Raw genomic sequence first — 21,306 nt, 5'->3', positions numbered from 1 at the left:
AAGGTACAACACAAGAGACTTGTCAATCCCCCAGGGCGGCCCATAGTTTCTGGAGTAAACTCCTTTTTGGAACCCCTGTTGAAATTTGCAGACTTTTATCTGAGACCTTTTGTTTTAAAAATGAAAAGCTACTTGAGGGACACCACTGATGCCATCAACAAAATAGAGAGTATATAATTTGTCCCAGGCCATTCCCTTTTGATAGGTTTGGACATCCAATCCCTATATACTATGGTACCCCAAAGAGCCACGCTAGAGGTGGTTGAAGAAATTTTGCTTAGCAGAGAGGACAGACATCCTGTGTGATGCTTTCATCTTATGGTGCACGGAGTTTGCCCTTACTCAAAATTTCTTCCAATTTCAAGTGACATTTTTCCAACAAATTGAGGGTACTGCCATGGGGGCGGCCATGGCTCCCAATCTAGCTAACCTTTATGTTGAGTATTTTGAGAAAGCAGTGATATACCCAGCCACTAATCCTTATATCCATCATTTGAGGAAGTGGCTGCGGTATATAAATGATATACTGATCATATGGGATGGCTCGAGGGAAGAGGCTGACTGTTTTGTGACTTGGCTTAACCAACAGAACCGGTTTTTGAAATTTACGGGGTCTATATGTGATCTTGAGACTCATTTTTTGGATATCACCATCTTTCATTACAATGGGATATTGAAAGTGAAGCCATACAAGAAGACTACTGATAAAAACTCCTTATTGCACTTTAATAGTCATCATGCAAAGCATTTAAAGACCAATTTTCCTTTTGGACAATTTCTAAGGTTGAAACGCAACAGTAGCTTGAAAGAGGATTTCAGCCAGAGTGCGGATGTGCTAACTCACAAATTGTTAGCCAAAGGCTACCCGTCTAGAGTGATTAGAAATACTTCCAAATGAGCTTACAATAATAACCGGAAGGCATTACTATAGAAAAGCAAAAAAACCACGAGAAAGATCGGCACTGTTTTTGTGAACACTTTTTCTAATTTGTCCTACAAAATCAAAACCATTATTATGAAAACATGGAAGAAAGTCTACCGAGGCAAAGAGGTGTTGCCACCTCTGGTGGCCTCCAAAACAAGTCAGAACATACGGAATATATTGATCAGAAATGATGTGACAGAAATCCATACACCACCTGTTAGACAAACAAGATTGTGGGGTTTGCCGGAAGTGAAAGGACATTTTCCGTGTGGCAAATGCAGCATGTGTGCCCAAACAAAAGAAATCAGATCTATAAAAATTTTGCCTAATGTCAAGTGGGTTTTTACTTAAATGACCAATTGTAACACATCCAATGTTGTGTACTTAATCACGTGCCCGTGCAGCCTACATTATGTGGGTAAGACTAATAGGCAGTTCAAAGTTCGAATGGTGGAACATCAGAGCTGCATTAGAAATGAAGTGATTACAGCCCCTCTAGTCAAACATTTAGTTGAAATGAAACATGGCCATAATGACTTCACGTGGCTCATATTGAAAAAGGTGCATGGTCACAATAAAGCTGAGACAGATCAAAAATTACTGAATTTGGAGCAGAAAATTATTTTCAAATTACAAAGTAATGTGCTAGGGCTCAATGAGAGCATTGATTGGCATTTGGTTAGTCAAATATGAATGAGTATTGTATGATTATATCATGTCTATATATTCTGCCTCCATAAATTGAGTGTGCCCTTCAATATTGTGATACATGGGGGGTGCGACTCTGAATATGAAGTGTTAGAGCTGGCACGGTTTCGTATAAAATTGTAAAAAATTACAAAAAATGTATTGACTACAATTTTATGTATACTTCTTAATACCATGTATTTGCAAATGTGGTCCAATATATTTTGTGCTGCTTTTGTGTAATCGCACCATATTGCACTATTTGTTAACAATGGTCCAGCTTTGTAGATCTGGTTCCATTAATCTCCTCAACACCGGCCGCACGCTCCGTGTGTGGATTGATTATGGGTCCTGGTTAAGATGGCCACCTGTTTTTCAGGAACGTTGTGCCCCGCTGAGGAGATTGGTCTCTCTTCAGTGTTTACACCCTATGTTTGGGTTTTAGTTACACTGACAACGCTTCCGCGATTGTATGGACTCGTGGGTGGATGGCTAATGGTTTTCTACCGCCGTTTTGGTTTTGAGGCGGAGTGAGCGTGCTGTACAGGTAAGCTTGTCAGTGACTGTATGACATGCGTACTCTATGCGCACGTTATTATGCGTGGGCATGTTTTTTGCCTAGCGACCTTATGACTCACGGTGTTAGTGGTTGTAATGCCAGGCGATTTAGTTGCTACAGATGTCATGTACTGGTGTTTCACTAGGGTGTGGTTTAATTACACCCATGCCCGTATTGACACGTGGTGGTGGTGTCCGCATATCACTCAGTTGTGCCCTTGTAATATCTGCCACGTGGGCTGTGCTGGCATACACTTTGGCACGAGAGGGGCATCCAGTTATTCACTATGGTAACCTTAGTCCTGATAATGCATGGGGTGGATAAGGTGGAAATTTTGACATCGTAAGGCACCACAGGTTGTTTACGATTATATTTGCTTTACAGATTGATACTGTGATAAGCCATAGAATCTTTTGGATCTGGTCCATTTGATGCTGTCTTGGGGGCTTTCTTTGCTGCATTGCTTTCCGAGGTACCCATCCCTACATTTGTGGAAGTAATTATGCCTATAGTTTTGTTGCTATTTTGTTATAGCTTGTGTTTTAGTGACTTATGGTTGAAACAGAGCATGTGGTCTCTGTGTGTTGATTTGTCTTATTTAGGTGTTGCGATACCTCGGCGGACTGTGACGCCTTTTGAAGTATTGGTTTCCCATTGGCGAGAGACTAGCAAATTTGTCATTTTCAGATGCACATTGAAGGTTCACCAATTAAAGGTAAATCTTAGTGGCCCATTTGGTTTGGGACCCTTGTGAGGTTGGCACAATTTTTTGAGCCGGCCTCCTATTTATATTTTGTAACACCCCTTCTCATTTGAGTTCATTAGTTTCCTCTGTCTTCCCTTTACAGGCCCCGTTGGTCTTTTTCCCTTTGAGGGTGCCTGAAACTACCCATTCATCACAGTGTTGAGGAGAATAGTGGATGTTTTAGATGATCCCCTGAAGAATGTTCGCCCGAAAGGGGTTGTGAAGAACAAACATGTTGGGATTGTTATTTTAATGACACATTGAGATTTTTATGTTATGTGATATCTTCTGTGTCTTGTGTATGTGTAAAATTTGAGGCCGATGTTTTAGAAACTGTTTTTTCTATTGTTAGAAGCTGCACTGTGTTAGGTGAGGGTAGTTTTTTATGTTTAAATTTTAGTTGAAATACTTTGAATAAATAATATTTTTGTAAGCCAAATTTTAGAGCGCAGTCCATTTTGTCAGGACTTGTAGTGCTGGAAAATCTATCAGAGGTTCCTAATTGAGGTGGTTGGGTGTGAGTAGAGAAAACGAATCATCTTACTCTTTATTGTATTATACAAATTGATATCCCTATTGGTGGAGTAAGATGTCAATATATAAATAGGGACTGTGTGTACCTATTTGAACATATTGCTGAGGGAAGCCAAGACATCAGCGAGTGCTCAGTGCCGTTACCGGCCCTGTACACCCCCCAGACACTGGGATGACAGCTATTTTCACTCTCGATGGGTGGGGCCATCCAGGGTGTAAATAGTTTTCATGTTTTTTTTTTTACCTCAGGTAATGGGCTCAGCGTGTATTTCGCGAGCCCAATATCCTGTGGAAAAATAAGCAAGATGGCTGCCGCCACAGTAAATTTAACATGGCTTAAGTCCCTTTTCTACTTCCAAAGCAGCCCAATAGGAAGGAGCAGGGAGCCGAGAGCCCCCAGCAGGTAACTGGGATTGGGGGTAGAGAAAGGCGGGTGAGGACGGTGTGGGAGTGGGACAGGTGGAATGTTATGTTAACAGAATTTGTAGAGCGCACTCTCACCAAGGGCATCATGGCGCTGGGATGAGTAAGGTAGAGCAGAGGAAACGAATTGAAACAGGTTGGTTTTCAAAAGACGTCTGAATTCTAGGTGGTTCGCTGCTGCCACTGAGAAAGTCCGACCTCCGATCCTAACATGACAGGAAGAAGGAAGAGTAAGCAAACAAGCCGAGCCAGAGCGAAGAGCACGAGTGAGCCGCTAATGGAGAAATTTGACCTGAAGATAACTAGCACCGAGACCATAAAAGGCCTGATTCACCAGACAAAGACTTGAATTCAATTCGCTTTGCCACCGGCAGCCAGTGAAGTGAGCGAAGAACCAGTGTTATACGATTCCCATAAGGAATATTCATGGCTACCCTACCCACCAAGTTCTGTAATAGCTGAAGCCAATGGATCAGGCTCTTACGCTGGGCAAGATAGAGTGCATTACAATAATCAATGCAACTGAATACCAGGGCGGCGACTACCGGTGACCAAACCTTCGAGAGAGCAGAGGAAGGACCTTCTGAAGAATCCTCAGATGATACTGTCCAGCTTGGTGTCCAGTCAAAGGATTGAAAAAAAAGGATTGAATGCCCTTTTTTTCGAAACCAAAAGGACCGAAAAAAAAGTTTCTAATGCTTGTATATATATTTATATATTTTTTTAGTTTAGTGTGCATAAAAAAGTTTTGTTAAAAAGGAAAACGGGGGGTTGGGAGGGAACCCCCCCCAACGGGGGGTTGGGAGGGAACCCCCCCATAGAACACCCCCATAAAAAAAAAGCATTCAAAACCTTTTTTTTCCGGCACTTTTGGTCTAAAAAAAAGGCATTCGATCCTTTTGTTTTGGATCCTTTCACCTACAACCGTCCAGCTTTGCAGACAGCCGCCACCTGGGCACTCATAGAAAGTGTGGCAGAGAAAACACGCAGGTTCCTGACTGTCGCCACCGGTGCCGGAAAGGCACCCAGTGCCGGGGCCAGAAGGCCGGGTCCACAGCGAAGGAAAGGGGGTGCCAACCACAAGAACCCCTGTCTTGTCGCCATTAAGGTTATGCCAATTCTTATTCATCCAATTCGCAAGAGACTAAGACGTGACGTCACGTCACCTCAGCCTGGTCGATATATAGATGCACCAGGATCTGGTTGTCGTCAGCATAGGCATGGAATCGGAAGCCAAAGGAGTGGATGAGGATCAGAAGAGGCTGCATATAAATGTTGAACAACATTGGCGCCAAGGCGGAGCCCTGGTGGACGCCACCGACTATGTGAGACAAGGCCAAGATGAAGGGGGGGGAGAGAGAGTGTCTGACTATGCTCTGCCAGAAAGGAAGTAAGCCAGGCAAGAAATGAACCTGCCAGGCCAATCTTAACAATGCAAGATATTACAGTGGGGTGGTCGACAGTGTTGAAGGCTGTGGAGAGATCCAAAATAATCAGCGCTCCCATCCCACCATTGTCAACCAGCCTGGTCAGATCGCCCTGAACTGAGAGGAGCACATTCTCAGTCCCCTGCCCAGGACGAAAGCCGGACTGGAAGGGGTTGAGGACATTGGCAGTCTCCAAAAAGGAGGAAAGAAGGGGAGAGATCAGAGCATCCAACAATTTCATAAAGAAAGGGAGGAGTGAAATGGGGCGAAAGTTAGCAGGAAAAGCAGGATCGACAAGGGAGGGCTTTTTCAACAAGGGGATGACATCTGCATGTTTCAATTCAGCAGGTATGTGGCCAGTCTGGCAAGACACATCAACAGCTTGCATAATCCAGGTGATAAGGGCTGTGGAAATAGCCTAAATAATGGATAGGGGAATAGGATCAGAGGGAGCCGCAGATTTTAGCTGGGCAATGGCCTTGGTGACCACATCAGTGGTAAACACTGGTAAGGAAGGCCACACCTGTCCGGGTTCTGTAGTAGCAAGCTGCTGTGCAGGGCATAAGGAGGCGACCAAGCTGATCTTTGAACGAATAGTTTCAACTTTTGTGATAAAAAAAGAGCGAGAATGAATCACAGAGCTCTTGAGTTGGTACTACTGATGCAGAACACTCAGCAGCCGAAAATAGTGACTTCACGACAAAAAGGAGCTGCCTAGATTGATTGAGTGCCCGATCAACTTTTTGAGTGAAAAAAAAACAATGTTTTGCCTCCTTAATTAAGGTATGGTAAAGGTTTGTGCAGTTCTTATAGGCAAGCCTTTCTTCAGTCCCATGCGAGCGGCCCCAGCCTCGTTTGGCCTGGCGAAGCCGAAGAGGGGCAGCCCTAAAATCATCAGAAAACCAAGGTTCTGACAGTCGATTACGCAGGGGGGTAGGAAAAGAAGGAGCAATAAGGTTGGCTGTTGTCAGGAATTATTTAGTAAGGTACTTAAGATCAACATGAGAAGCCTGTAGATAGTCTTCAGCCACTTTGGCTGGCAAAGAGGCATGATTCGCTCTACGCCGATTCAAGCGAGGAATTTTAGGGAGACAGGACCTAAAATGAGGACAAGGAAGCTTAAGTGAAAAGGATACTAGGAAGTGATCAGACCAAAGCACAGGCTCAACCAAAAGGTTGAGAGGAAAAGGGTCTTTTGTGAATACAAGATCAAGTTATTGACCAAGGTTTGCCTAGGCACATTAACCAGCTGCTGAAAGCCGAGATCCGTAAGACTGTCAAAGAATAGAGCGGATGCCGGCACCAGAGGGCAGAAGAATTTGAGATTGAATGAGATGTTGATGCACCTAAAACAAAATGGCAGCACACAGGGAGGTAGCGCGGGTGGCAAGTGGAATGCAGGCGGGACAATGTCAGTTCTCGCCCGTGTTTCCAGCCACCTGATTGACTGAGCGGCCTTGCTCGGGTGTAAATTAAATTTACCTCACTCTCAAATACAACCATTTGTTTAGTAAGGCAACTTATATGAAGATGGGCCAGGGTAGGAATACGGAGGTGGGAATGGCAAACAACATCCATTTTTCTAGATTTCCAAGCAGAAGAGCAATTAGGTAGACTTTCCCAAAAAAACGGACATTGTGGACATTGGTACTGAAGGATTAATTATTTGCATATGTGTTTGCTGACAAGATTTTACTTAAAATGAAGTTATTTATCTTACCTGGTAACGTTCTTTCGATGGGATGTTCCTCCGATGTATTCCACATCTATGACAGTAATGACCACAGCTGTGCTGTCTTGGAATTTTTTTCCGGCGTAGGCATCCTGCGTTGATGATGTTGATACGCTGTCCCTCGATGGCCTCCGTCGAGGGTCGACGTCACCGGATGTTATATCTAGGACGCATGGCGCCCGTAGCCTCAGTTGTAGTTTTTTCCCAGAACGTGTGGCACCAATCTTCTGCCAGTATGACTACAGAAAGCCTTGCGGAAACGTAAGCTGCAATCGCATAAGAAATTCTGTAGAGGGGCAGGCTGGGAGGGTTCGATGTGGAATACGTCGGAGCAACATCCCATCGAAAGAACGTTACCAGGTAAGATAAGTAACTTGTTCTTCAAGGGGATTGTGTCCTCCAATGTATTCCACATCTATGACAGACTCCCAAAGCAGTTCCAACGTATGGAGGTGGGAAAAGAATATACAAATTTAGAATGCCCAATCAAATTGCTGAATATAGGACTGCCAAATCCTACCCATGGATGGAGGCCAGGGAGTAGTGTCTCACAAAGGTATGGACAGAAGCCCATGTGGCTGCTTCGCAAATACTGCAAATTGGAACGCCCCTCTGTAGAGCAGTGGAAGCAGCCACACCCCCAGTATAGTGAGCCTGTAAGCCTACTGGGGGGTCCTTACCCGCCAAACGATAACACTCAGAGATCGCCAAAATGATCCATCTGGACAATGTCTGCTTGGAAACAGCCTGACCTAAACGCCTTCCAGCATAACCAACAAAAAGCTGATCGTCCACTCTGACCCGGGACATCCGTGAGAGATAGAAACTCAAAGCTCTCCTAGGATCCAACCTATGGAGTCTCTTCTCTTCCTTACAAGGATGCGGAGGATGATAAAACGCAGGAAGAATCACCTTCTGGCTTAAATGAAATTCCGACACACCCTTCGGAAGAAAAGAAGGACGAACCCTAAGGACAGCCCTGTCCTTATGGAACACCGTGAAAGGTGGCTTGGCGGAAAGTGCCTGCAACTCACTCACTCTGCGTGCGAAAGTAACTGCAACTAGAAATACAGTCTTAAATGACAACAGTCTCAACAGGCAACAATGCAAGAGCTCAAACGGAGCTCCCATTCGGAACTTTAAGACCAAATTCAAATCCCATCCCGGCACCTGGAAAGGCGACGGTGGAAACACAGTTAGCCCTTTTAGAAACTGAGAAATCAAAGGGATCTTAAAATAAGAACATTCCTCAGACGAGCGCTCAAATATGGACAGCGCCACCAGTTACCCCTTAATGGTACACAGTTGCAGGCCCTTGTGGGCTAAAGAAAGCAAAAAAGACAAAACCAAAGGAATTGAACATTGAAAAGGATCCGCATTCTATACCCTGCACCAGTCACAGAACTTTCTCCAACGGCAACGGTACAGGGATTTCTTTGCGGGCCTTCTGGCCGAAAGCAATACCTCCATCACGTCTTCAGGGAGGTCCCAATCCTTATACCTCAACCTTTCAGATACCAAGCATTAGGCTGAGAGACTTGACCTCTGGAGGGAGAACCCGAACCCCCTCCGGTGAGAGCAGATCTTCTCGGTAGGGAAGACAGCATGGAGGGCAGATGGACATGTCTAGAAGGTCCGGGTACCACGCTCTCCTGGCCCATGCCGGAGCAATGAGGATCATTCAGGAACCGAACCTCCGTAACCTTCTCAACACTTGTGGAATTACGGGGACTGGAGGAAACGCGTACAGCAGTGGGAAGGACCATTCCACTACGAACGCGTCCCCTAAGGCTCCTCTTAGAGGAAATTCTCGCGAGCAGAATCTTTCGCACTTCCGGTTGACACTGGTGGCGAAGAGATCCACTTGTGGGGTTCCCCAAACGGCGAAGATCTCCAAAAGAACTTCCTGAGCCAGCTCCCACTTGTGAGAGACCGTGCTCTGCCTGCTCAGAGTGTCCGCTGCCGTGTTTTCATCTCCGGCCAGATGAACCGCCGAGATTGAAATCTCCTGCTGGATGGCCCAGAACCAGAGCTGCATCGCTTCCCTGCACAACGAGAGTGACCCTGCCCCGCCTTTTTGTTGAGATAGTGCATGGTCACTGTATTGTCCATCATAATCAGGACATTCTTCCCCCGCCCAGACGGCAGAAAAGCCTTCAGGGCTAGCCTGACAGCCTGCAGCTCTAACATATTGACCTGGAGTCTGGACTCCGACAAAGACCAACGGCCGCTGGCTGTCAGCTCTTCAGCATGAGCTCCCCACCCCGTGAGGGAATGCGTCCGTCACGATCGTGGCCTCCGGCCATGGTTGCCAAAATGGAGCACTCTTTATCAGATTTCCTTCGACGGCCGACCACAGAAGATCCTGTGTGACCGAGGGCGGAATCTGAACGTGATCCGACATCCTGCCGGAGAACTGAGACCACTGCATCTTGAGAGCCCACTGCAGAGATCTCATCCGCAGCCTGGCCTCTGGCATCATAAAAATGCAGGATGCCTTGAGGCCGAGCAACCTCAAGAACTCTAACGCCGGGAGACTCTGGGCACGTTGAAACCTGTCCACCATCTGCAGAATGTGATGAGCCCTCACCTGGGGAGGCGAACACAGCCCCAGGGATGTGTCGAGCACTGTTCTGAGGTACTGGAGCCGCTGGGTAGGTGTCAAATGAGACTTCTTTAAGGTGAGGAAGAAGCCCAGCTTGTGAAAGGAGTGGCAGGTGACGTACAGATGATCCAGGGCGCGCTCAGGGCGCGCTCTCCCGATCACCCAATCGTCCAGGTAGGGGTAGACGTGAATCCCCCCTTTCCTGAGATACGGTGCCACCACTATTATCAACTTGGTGAAGACCCTCGGGGCGGAGGTCAATCCGAACGGCAGGACCCGAAACTGAAAATGTGAGTCGCCAACCACAAACCTCAGGTACCTCCTGTGCTTGGGATGAATCGGCACATGAAAGTAAGCATCCTTGAGGTCGAGAGACACCAACCAATCCTGAAGTGGAAGGGCCTGGAGGACTTGAGAAAGAGTAACCATCTTGAACTTGTGCTTCCTGAGGAGCTTGTTCAAACCACACAAGTCCATGATAGGTCTCAAGCCTCCGTCTTTTTTCGGGATCAAAAAATATGGGGAATACCATCCCTTGTTCCTCTCCGCTACAGGCAGCAGTTCTATGGCACCTCTCTCCAGCAGGAACAGTATTTCCTGCGCAAGGAGCGGATCCGGACGCTTCAAAGAGAGCTTCCCCGGTGGATTGTTGTGAGGCCTCTGCAGGAAGACTGTAGCCATGGGCTATGATCTCCAGAACCCACACATCTGAAGTAATGGCACGCCATTCTACAAGATGGGAGCAAACCCCGACTTCCGCAACCACGCGAACCTGCCCATCACGGTGCTCGCCGCCATGGACCAGCTGACACAGTCTGCCATGTCAAGACCCGACTGAACGAATTCACACATGGCATCCTTGCCATCTTGGACGAGGGCTAGAAAACCATCCCGTTCCTCCCCTTCGGGAATATGTTCAGCTGCCAAAGATGCACAATTCCACAGAGTCTGAGTGAATCTTGCCAAGGCACAAACGGAATTGGCTGCCTTTAAAGCCATACCCCAGAAGAAAATACCTTCTTCGCCCAACCATCAAAGCGCTTGTCGTCCCTATCAGGAGGGATGGTAGGGGACGCAGCCTGCTTCGCTGGGGCCGTAGCTTCTGCACCACCAAACTCTCCGGAGTGGGGTGCGCTGACAAGTAGCAGGTGTCACCACTGGCTGGATGGTATTTTTTCGGAAGCGACTTATTCACTGCCGGGAGACTCTCTGGAGCAGTCCAAGCCGCCGCCACCCCTCTTTGCAAAGCCAAATGAAATGGCAATACCAGCTCAGTGGGTGGACCTTGGTCCAGGATATCTGTCAGGTCATCCTGCAGAAAATGAACAGGTGGAGCAGACCAACACAAGTACTCAGTCACCCTTGACATGAGACGCCTATACGAGGATTCGGCATGTGTACCAGGCTCAGGCCTGCCAAACTGAACCTCCGGAGAGGTGTCAAGACCACTGGCGTCAAGCAAAGACTGACGTAGGTCTTCCATTTGACTGACCAGACAACAGGTCATCAGGAACATCAGGAGGCACAATCCCCTCCTCATCCGACCCTTCTTCCACCTCTGAAATGTAATCCAAAGGCTGGAATAAATCCATCCTGGGGGGATGACCAGAGAAGGGCTCAAAAACAGGCCTCACTGACTTACTGAGAGCCTTCCTCGGAGTTTCCACAGCCCTCAGAGGCACCTGCGGTAAATTCTCCTCAAAAGCGGTCAAGGGCGCCGATGGAATTGGCGTCGAGGTCGACCGAGGCGCCGATGACTTCGTCAACTGCTTTGAAGCCGGAGCCCGGAGAATGTCCTTTGACGGCCTCGGCGCTGATGGCGTCGCCGACTTCTTCGAAGCCTCGAGAGAGAGTCCCTTAACAGACAATATGGTGATCAACCTTGTCCGATCGGGACCTCGACGGCTCCCGATGATCGCGTCGACCGCCCGAGCCCGAAGGCGTGCGAGCGGTGGCTCTAGCTCATTCTTTGCCGGCTTCTCTCGAAGGCGTGGACGGAACGGTGCCCATGCGATTCGAAAATCGTCATCTGCTGGCGGAATGCGTCCCATTCGGACAACGATGAAGACTTAGTGGGACAAGTCACCCGCCGACTGGCGGAGTCCTCCGACGAGGACAGGGAAGGCGACCTGTGACGGCGCTTCCAGGAATGCCTACAAGAGGCAGAGGAATGGTGGGACCTACTCTGAGACCGAGTTCTCAATACAAAGTATAAGAAACGAGCGCGCCAAGATTCCGAAGCTAACATATTCGCGGAAAAAGCGGAACTGGGGCTACGGGCGCTGTGCGTCCTAGATATAACATCCGGTGAAAACAACCTGTCACCGATATAAGCGGATGTTATATCGCTGTCCCTCGGCAGAGGCCCTCGAGGGACAACGTATCGACGTCATCGACGCAGGACGCCTAAGCCGAAAAAGAATTCTGAGGCAGCACTGCTGTGGTCATTACTTTCATAGATGTGGAATACGTCAGAGGACACAATCCCCTCGAAACTGATAAACTGTCCACATTTAGAAAATCTTATATAAGGTGAGACATTGCCGGCTATATTAATTAAATCTTGGCTAGAAAGTCTTCAAGAAACAAATTCGCCCCTTGTCCTGAGAGGAGGTCCCATGGCTTCTGAATTACATGTGAGCATTAGATCCGACAGTGGAGCAGATTGGTCTGGGACTTCTCAAAAAGAAATTTAATTCACACAGACTAACTAAACTTGAAATATTTTGCTTATATGTGATTTTACCGAAGTAAAATTCACAGTGGTAAGTTTCACTGAGGTACAAAATACAGAAGAAATACCAATTTCATTTTTTTTTATTTGGGGGGGGTCACCCCCTCAAGACCCCTGTTTTCCTACCCTTTTAACCCAATACCCACCCATTTTAACCTCTTACCCCACTACATATATATATTTATTTTAAAATGTTGGTATTTTTTTACTTCAGTAAAATTTACCACTCTAAATTTTTTTCAGTAAAATGACTGGATACCATAATTTCTTCTTGACAATTCCTATATTGCTCTCCAAATGAACCATTGATATGTAGAAGAGTGACACTCCTACCGATTCCTGAGTTTACTCTAGTCATACCAAGTTAGGCTCCTGCCATAGAAGATAGCCGGATAGGTTTTAAAATTAAGTCTGAGACTCACCTGATGCTGTGAACCTTTGGAAAATGCTCCTGGGAATAAGGTATTTTCTCCACTCCGGCATTAGCAGGGCCACATGCTGGGTCACATCAATTAAGGAATCAACAAGATCATCACCGCCACCATGCTGCGAGACCACGCCACTACCGGGGGACACGCTGGTACTGCCGCTGCTCTCTCCTGGAATTAAACCAAACCGCAAGTTAAATGTTTTACAGGATTACTTATTTATCATCAAATGGCTTTTGCCGAAGTAAAGAATTAAACACTTATTACTACAACATACAAGAGTGCTAGAAAGATGCCATAGTTATTGAGTGTGTTTAGCCGAGATTGTGTACCAATAAGGAGTAGTTAGGTTTTCTCATCATTTAGGCATAGTCTGTGTTGTGCCATCCATGCCTGGATGGTTTGGTATAGTTTATTTAGTGCATTGGAGTATCGTATCGTAGTAGCCGGAGATGGGTAGGAGGATTTGGGTGTCGTCCGCATAGTTAATGTAGGTGACACCCAGGACATCAAGGAGGTCAAAGAGGGGTTTGGTGAAGATAGTATACAGGGTCGGTGAGACACATGATTCTTGAGGCACTCCACAGGTCACTGGGAAAGGAAGGGCTGCCGCTGAGGTGGAGAACAATCTCAGTGTGGTTCAATAGGAAAGACTCTATACAGGCTATGGCTTTGGCCGAGAAATGGGCAGCTGAGGATGGGTGTTGGCATAGGATTTTGTGATTGACCAAGTCAAAGGCTGCTGAGAGGTCATGTAAGGAGGAGGATAGCCATGTTGCCATTATCTTTGATTTAATCCATTTGGATTTTTAAGTCCAGGAGGGTGGATTCTGTTTCGTGACCGGCCTGGAAGCCTGATTGGCGGATGTCGAGGAGATTGTGGTTTTCCAGATGGTTTTGGATTTTGAGGAGGAAGGGTACGGTTGTAATGGGGCAGTAGTTGGTGGGAAAGTTGGCGTCTAGTGTGGTCTTCTTGAGGAGGGGAGGGGAGTACCCAGGCTTCTTTTAGATTCTCTGTGACGTTGCAAATTGAGAAGGAGTTATTGTTTAGTGCCGTGATGAAAGGGGCAAGCTCATCAGCGCTTATAAAAAGAGAATGCGTTTGGGACTCGAGTTAAAGACATATGCACACAATGTGTTGCAGCTACTTTAAAGTTTTTTAATCTTTGAAAAGTGCTATGTTTAGATGCATTGTTGGATTCAAAAGTATTCATATGTAATTCTGCCCATATACTTATTAGTGCGTTATTTTAAGTGAGCTATTTAAGAATTGCATTATCTGCCAAAACGTGAGTGTTACTTATCATAGAGCAATTTCCCCATAACGAAGCATGTATTTGCTTATTTATTTTATATATAGAATAGCCTCTGTGGGGCTTGAATGCACTTTGGGAGGAACTGTTTGGGTGTTCTTGACTTGTTTTATTGCACTTGTACCTGTGTTTGGAGGTGTTCCTTTATAGGTGGGGAATCCAGGAGTATGCCCTACATATTCACCCCAGGTGGAGGCACTACACCCACAAAGTACAAACAGGTGGTACTGATTTCTCTAAGGCCAGGTCCAGATCAAAAGGTAAGAACTTGGGTACTCCCATGAAATGTGTCGCCCATTTCCTGTTCACCAGCCAACATGTTGCCGTAGTCCCATTTACACCTCGGGACTACATTTAGAGGCACTATACCAAACAGAAAGGGGTTTGATGCAAACTACATTTCAAGCAAGTGTTGGGAAGTAGTGGTGGAGTGTGAGGAGTTAAGGTGTTTGTACTATGATTGACTTGTAAAGGGCAAATAGTTTGTACTAACCTCAACTCTCTCATTCTTCACGTTTGCAGGCTCCCTTTGTATGTGTAGCAACCTCAAGTTCTTTTAAAACGTTATGTCGGATATTAAATATCGATATGCTTTTGCTCATATACACTCCAACAAATATACTTTAATCTTGCGTGTTCATTCTGGGGAAGTGCATGCTCAATGTATCTGCAATAAACCTATTGAAAGCTTAAACAAAACCTCACTGGCTTCTGATCAGGTTCTTATGCTACCTTCTAGTAAAGAAAAGGAGTAGCAACATTTAATTCATTTTGTATTTGGGAATCAGTAAAATGTGTCTTTTACCTGCTGGTCTGCCCCCAGAAGCCCCTCCTCCTTCCTGGACACCAGTATAGTGTGTCTCAAAATCTATAGAGGAGTAAAAAAACCAAGCAATCAGTTGGAAAATCAAAATGTCACACGGTCATAAAAGCATCTCATGCCATTACGCACGCATTTACATTCCTTAGCAATTAAGACCAAAGAACTACAACTTTCCTTCAATAGTTGAACCGAAACAGCAAGAATGGCTCAGATAGTCTGAATTCCACAAAAAAGGTCTGTTCCCATCAGGCAATTAAGTGGTCTTATTACAGAAGCAGAAAAAAAAACTGGCAAGAAAAAGGTCTGGTTGATGGTACATTTAAAAAAAACTTTAAGAAAAGAACCTAGTGGTTTCTGAGAATTTGCTAAATTGTACAAAAATCAGTGCAATGTGTATTGAAGAACAGATCATAGTAAAGTATAGAACAAGCAGCAGCCAAAATAACATCCACCTTCCAAGTAAAACATCTGATACCACGTGTATTCATCTACTGTAACTCTCCAGGTATACCATGTTAAGAGTGATTTTCAGAATCGGTCCTGTGAACAGATTCTGAGAGGCAACCCTATTCTAGTGAACAGGGAAGGCATTAATGTCTAGCCAGACTATCAAGTTAGTGTGACTGAGCAGTAAGGCTTAGACATAGTAAAGTGGGAGAAGGGTTTAGTTAAGGACACACAGATCACTCTGAATAATACAAGTTAGGCAGAATGTATAAAAATTGTATATTTATTTAGGCCTTGAACAAACTTATCAATCAAAAATTCACAGGTACGTAAATGTCTATGCATACGCTATTAGCAATGTACATTCAGCTTAGGCAGCTTTGGCTACACATTGTACTATAGTGCACAAGTGAATATATAATGGATTAGAAAAGACAAAGGTGAGTAATAAACCAATTTGGGAGCACGTCAGTATAAAGCACGTAAACATACAATGCACAGGCTTATGAAAATAAGGCTGCTCTCTTAAATCCTTCCTTTGGCTATAAGAGTTCGGGTCTATGCCCCAAAAGTCCAAAGTCCCAAATGAGCCCTTTGAAGGGAGCTAGGAGTCGTTTTAGTAGTCTAAACGAACAAGTGTAGCAAAGTCAATAGGCAGGTGCAAAATGTCTGAAGTTGTAAGAACAAAGGAAGCAAAGTTCTTCCTAAGGATCCTCTCCCAATCCCACCACCTTTGCGAAAACAAAGGTGGTGGATCCATTACCCGATCTCACTGAATAAGGGAGAGGTAGAGTTAGGACTTTGCATCAGTTAAACGCTATGGAAGCAGGGGGAATTAAGAGAAGGTGTATTAGCTGACCTCCTGGATTCACATTTTCTCAGGGACCTCTTCTCGGGCTCCTGAATTCACTGGGCCCACTTGCTTCATGTCTTGGTTCCATCAGAGGTGGCCCAGGGGTTGCTGGAGCAGAGATCATCATTGTCATCAGGATTTATATCCAGTTAGTTGGCAGTTCTGTGCTATGGTGAGACGTTTCCTGGCACTGGACAGCTGGACGACCATGGGACGATGAAAGGAACACCACAATGGCAATGACCTTGGAGGATCGTAAAGGAAATAATGCAGAGGGAGAAGAGTGGTGGCAACCTCAATCAGATGCCAGAAGATGACCCTTATGGTGGAACAAAAAAGCTGGTCCTGCAAGGTGCATCTCTTGATTCTGGAGAACTGCAACTGCAGAGGGAGGCCTTTTGTTGTCCGTGTAGTCCCAATTCCAAACTAGGGACAGCAACTGATGCAACGAGGTAGCTGAGGCGTGCGCTATTTAGTCCACAGAATGGTCCTGGGACACATCTGAAGGCTTGCCAGGGCAAGATCGTCAAGCTGGGGATCGAGACTGGTTGTCCCCACTGCTGAAAGTGTTCAGGAGAGCAGCAAAGGAGCAAGACTTCACAGGGACAGTTGAAGACAATGCTAGATGGCTGCAACAATGAGTTCTGGGGTCTTGGCTCCAATGAGGATCTGATTGATGGATGCAGTCCATAGGCATGGAAGAAAGTAAGGGGAGGAGATAGGAAAAGGGAGAGGAGCAGAGAACAGAGAGTAACCAGTCAAAAAGAGTGGAGAAGCAAGAGGGGAGAGTGAATACAATTCCAGAAGTTAGTAGTAACACAAGCTGCAGTAATTCCACCCATGTACTTAGTTGTGTTCTTAGCTTATGATTGCGGTATGTCTTGAACAACTCCCTTCCCCCCACAACAAACTTATCATTACCTCCAGTTTCCTCCCCCAGGTGTGGGCCACCATCGCTATTCTTCCTAAAGACTCGGTCCTCAGAGGTGGACCACTATTGAAACCGGGGGGCATGTGCGGGGTATCCTAAAACCCCAATTATTATGTCTTTGTAAGGATTCCAAGACAAGCTCTGCCTGGTTTTCGCTTGTGTTGCTTATATGTCCCAGCTCGGCCTTATGTTATGTGGGATGTTTTAACCCACTAGTCTATGCCCTGCAACATTAAACATTACTGTGTGCTGTTTGCATCAGAAACATCAGAATGGCTGCCGGAAAGCATTATGCACGGTAACAATCACCCAGAAGTGCGCAGGAAAACCTGAAAAATAGGCCGCCAATCCATGTCGCCTATGTCTGCGGAAACACAGAAGACCACTGCCAAAACCTATCATTTGGCTACCCACAAAGTAAAATGAAACTACTTGAAAAAGTAGTGTTGCATTGCAAGAGAAACACAGAGCTGCTTGAAAATCCGTTTTTCCTTGGTTGTTAAATTTGCAAAAATCATGGTTCCCAAACCTCACAAAAGTTCCAACCTCCTTGTTGGGTGTTAAACATCACTTTACTTCAAGAATCCACCCAAGTACAATGTCAGCAGAAGTACATTTCATCAGAAGAAAAATCCACATTCAAAAGTGCTTGCATGGGGAAAATCTGTCAGAAATGGGTGCAGTACCGCTGCTCGCCTGTGTCAGAAGCCGGTATTTACTTAACCTGTCATTTTAAAACTTGTGTCTCAAAATAAAAGTGTATAGAAAAGAAGAGACTTGCCATCAAATTCAATATAAGTTGCCACTATTTAATTTCTATGTTGAAAAAGACTGGAATTGAAGATAGGTTTGCTTGTTTTTAAATTTGTAAGTTTAATTTCCACAAAGAACAATGTCACAATATACTGTAAGGTAACCTGATTCAGCTAAACTTCAAAGAGGTTTCCCCCATTGAGGAACACACCACCCTTCTCCTTCCCACCAAAAGGACAGGAACTCTCATTTGGATGCTAATGAGAGAAGGAGGGGAATTGCTCTGCTGCTCTGGTAAAGAGACAATGGGCTTCTTGAACTGAAGGGGAATGTTAATTTGGGGCGCCAACAGAAACCAGCCCAGGCAGGAACAAGCTCATGTTACTCTCTGGCTCAGCTAAGCCTTGGAGGCGGGGCTAGACTGAAATGTGGATTTGGAAATGAAGAAACTATATGTTTGAGAAAAAGACATAGACAATTGTGCCAAACTGGTAAAAATATGGAATTTGGAGGTTATTCAAATGAAAATGTCGCTCACAGTTTAAAACTAGTCTGGAATCTGTGCGATATTCAGAGACTGAACCACGAAAATGTTGATATTGTAGCTATTGTGATTATGCTAGGAATATGAAAATTTACAGGAGTATGCCCAGATGTTATGTACATGTATGTGGAAAAATGTGTACAGATCTGACAATAGGTAACCAACCAAAAGCGCGGAAAACTGTCATTTGTGAACCGAAACTCTCAGGAAGATGAGACTGACAGATGCGTGCCTTATTCAATCTGTAATGTAAATATGTATTATTAGCAAGTTGGTGATATTGGAAATATGTTTTATATGAAAAATAGATTTTCTGTGTAGGAACTAAGGGGGGGTTCTTCCCTGGATTGTAAATGGCAGCATCATTATGACACATCATGACACTCTGGTTGCTTCATAAATCAGGGGAGAGGAAATTCTCTGACCTATCAGATTCTTAGAGGGTTGGGCATAGTATAATTAGCCTATCCACCCCTTTGAAAAATTGATAAATAGGGACTGTTGAGGACCCAGAGACACACACATTCACCCATCAACTGATCTACTGGTGAAGCTCTCTGAAGGAAGAACCCAGATCCAGACTCCAGAACCCTGAAAGCAGAAGGCCCAATCCAAAGCTGAACCCTTCTCAGCTGGCCCTTCAAATCTTGCAACACGATTTTAACCCCAAACTTCCAAGTGGCACAAGAAATTCAACAGCCTGGCTGTGCTGTTTTGCTGCTTCTGGCCAAGAACCCTTGCTAGAACCCAGAGATCCAAACCGGTAGAGCAGAGCTGTAACCCAGAACCAACCCTTCAAATCCAGTCCAAGAGGCTGCGCAGAGACCAGAGTGCCTTGCTGAGAGCAGAACCAAGCGCCTGAATCCTGTCCGGTGGCGAGCAGATTCCAGTCCAAAACCCTTGACCAGATCCCGACGGGCCTATTCCCATTCCAAAGCCATAGTTGTGAGTATTTAGCATAGAAGAACAAGTTACTCTCTTACCTGGTAACGTTCTTTCGATGGGATGGTCCGACGACGTATTCCATATCTATGACAGTAATCACCACAGCTGTGCTGCTTCGGAAATCTTTCGGCATCTGCGTCCTGCGTCGATGACATTGATACGCCGTCCTCGAGGGCCTCTGTCGAGCCGACATCACCGGATGTTATAAGTAGGACGCACGACGCCGTAGCCTCAGTTGTAGTTTTTTCCCCAGAACGTGTGGCACCAATCAACTGCCATTATGACCACAGAAAGCCTTGCGGAAACGTAAGCTGCAAGACGCACAAGAAATTCTGTAGCGGGGTAGGCAGGGAGAGAGCGATATGGAATACGTCGACGGACCATCCCATCGAAAGAACGTTACCAGGTAAGAGAGTAACTTGTTCTTCGAGGGGATTGGGTCCTCCGACGTATTCCATATCTATGACAGACTCCCAAAGCTGTACCAACGTAAGGAGGTGGGAAAAGAATTTAGAATATACCAATTTAGAATGCCCAATAAAATTGCAGAGTAAAGGACCGCCTTGCCAAAGGCCAGATCCAGCCCATGGATAGAATCTAGGGAGTAGTGATGTACAAAAGTATGGACCGAAGCCCAAGTGGCTGCATCACAGATGTTACGAATAGGGACACCCCTCTGCAGGGCAGTAGAGGCAGCCATACCCCTAGTAGAATGGGCCTGTAAGCCTACCGGAGGGTCCTTACCCGCCAAGCTGTAACATTCAGAAATTGCCAAGATAATCCATCTAGACAAAGTCTGCTTAGTCACAGCTTGTCCCAAACGCCTTCCAGCGTAACCAATAAAGAGCTGATCGCCCACTCTGACCCGGGACATTCGTGAAATGTAGAAACTTAAAGCTCTCCTAGGATCCAGCCTATGGAGCCTCTCCTCTTACTTACCAGGATGTGGAGGAGGACAAAATGCCAGAAGAATAACCTTCTGGCTTAAATGAAATTCCGACACCACCTTCGGAAGAAAGGAAGGACGAACCCGAAGGACAACCCTCTCCTTATGAAGCACAGTGAAGGGTGGCTTAACTGAAAGTGCCTGTAACTCACTCTGCGAGCGGAAGTGACTGCAACTACAAATACAGTTTCAAGGGTTAACAGTCTCAAAGGACAATAATGTAAAGGCTCAAATGGAGCACCCATTTGAAACTGGAGAACAAGGTTCAAATCCCAACCGGGCACCCGGAAAGGTGACGGAGGGAACACATTAGTGAGCCCTTTCAGAAACTGAGAAATTAAAGGAATTTTAAAATAAGAACACTCCTCAGATGAGCGCTTAAATATGGACAGCGCCGCCAGGTAACCTTTAACGGTACCCACTTGCAAGCCCCTGTGGGCTAAAGAAAGCAAAAAAGACAGAACCACAGGAATGTCACATGAAAAAGAATCCACATTCTTAACCCTGCACCAGTCGCAGAACTTTCTCCAACGGCAACGGTACAGGGACTTTGTTGCCGGCCGTCTGGCCGAAAGCAACACCTCCATCACATCTTCAGGGAGGTCCCAATCCTTATACCTCAACCTTTCAGAAGCCAAGCGTGAAGGTTGAGGGATCTGACCTCTGGATGGAGAACCTGACCCCCCGCTCCCGTGAGACCAGATCGTCTCTGTAGGGAAGATGACGTGGATGGCAGATGGACAAGTCGAGAAGGTCCGGGTACCAAGTCCTCCGGGCCCATGCCGGAGCAATAAGGATCATCGGGAACCAAACCTCTGTAACCTCTGCAACACTTGCGGGATGACGGGGACTCGAGGAAACGCATACAGCAGTGGGAAGGACCACTCCACTACGAACGCGTCTCCTAAGGCTGCTCTTGGAGGAAATTTCCGCTAGCAGAACGTTTTGCACT

The 21,306-nt window shown here is 45.9% G+C and overlaps 1 protein-coding gene across 1 annotated transcript in view; it reads right to left on the bottom strand.

Moving 5' to 3' along the window:
* Window positions 1-21,306, bottom strand: part of PKD1L1 (polycystin 1 like 1, transient receptor potential channel interacting) — a 2,330,280-nt gene that overhangs the window by 1,609,278 nt on the left and 699,696 nt on the right. The window contains exons 16-17 of the mRNA XM_069613333.1: window positions 14,918-14,980; window positions 12,794-12,970 (exon numbers count right to left, since the gene is read on the bottom strand). Coding sequence (XP_069469434.1) covers window positions 12,794-12,970; window positions 14,918-14,980 — 240 coding nt within the window. The remainder of the gene's footprint in view (window positions 1-12,793; window positions 12,971-14,917; window positions 14,981-21,306) is intronic.

Source organism: Ambystoma mexicanum, chromosome 5p, assembly GCF_040938575.1.
Source record: "Ambystoma mexicanum isolate Mex_15411 chromosome 5p, UKY_AmexF1_1, whole genome shotgun sequence".
Taxonomy (NCBI): Eukaryota; Metazoa; Chordata; class Amphibia; order Caudata; family Ambystomatidae; genus Ambystoma; species Ambystoma mexicanum.
The sequence above is the reverse complement of the archived record's forward strand: the minus strand, read 5'-3'. Positions and strand labels throughout refer to the sequence as shown.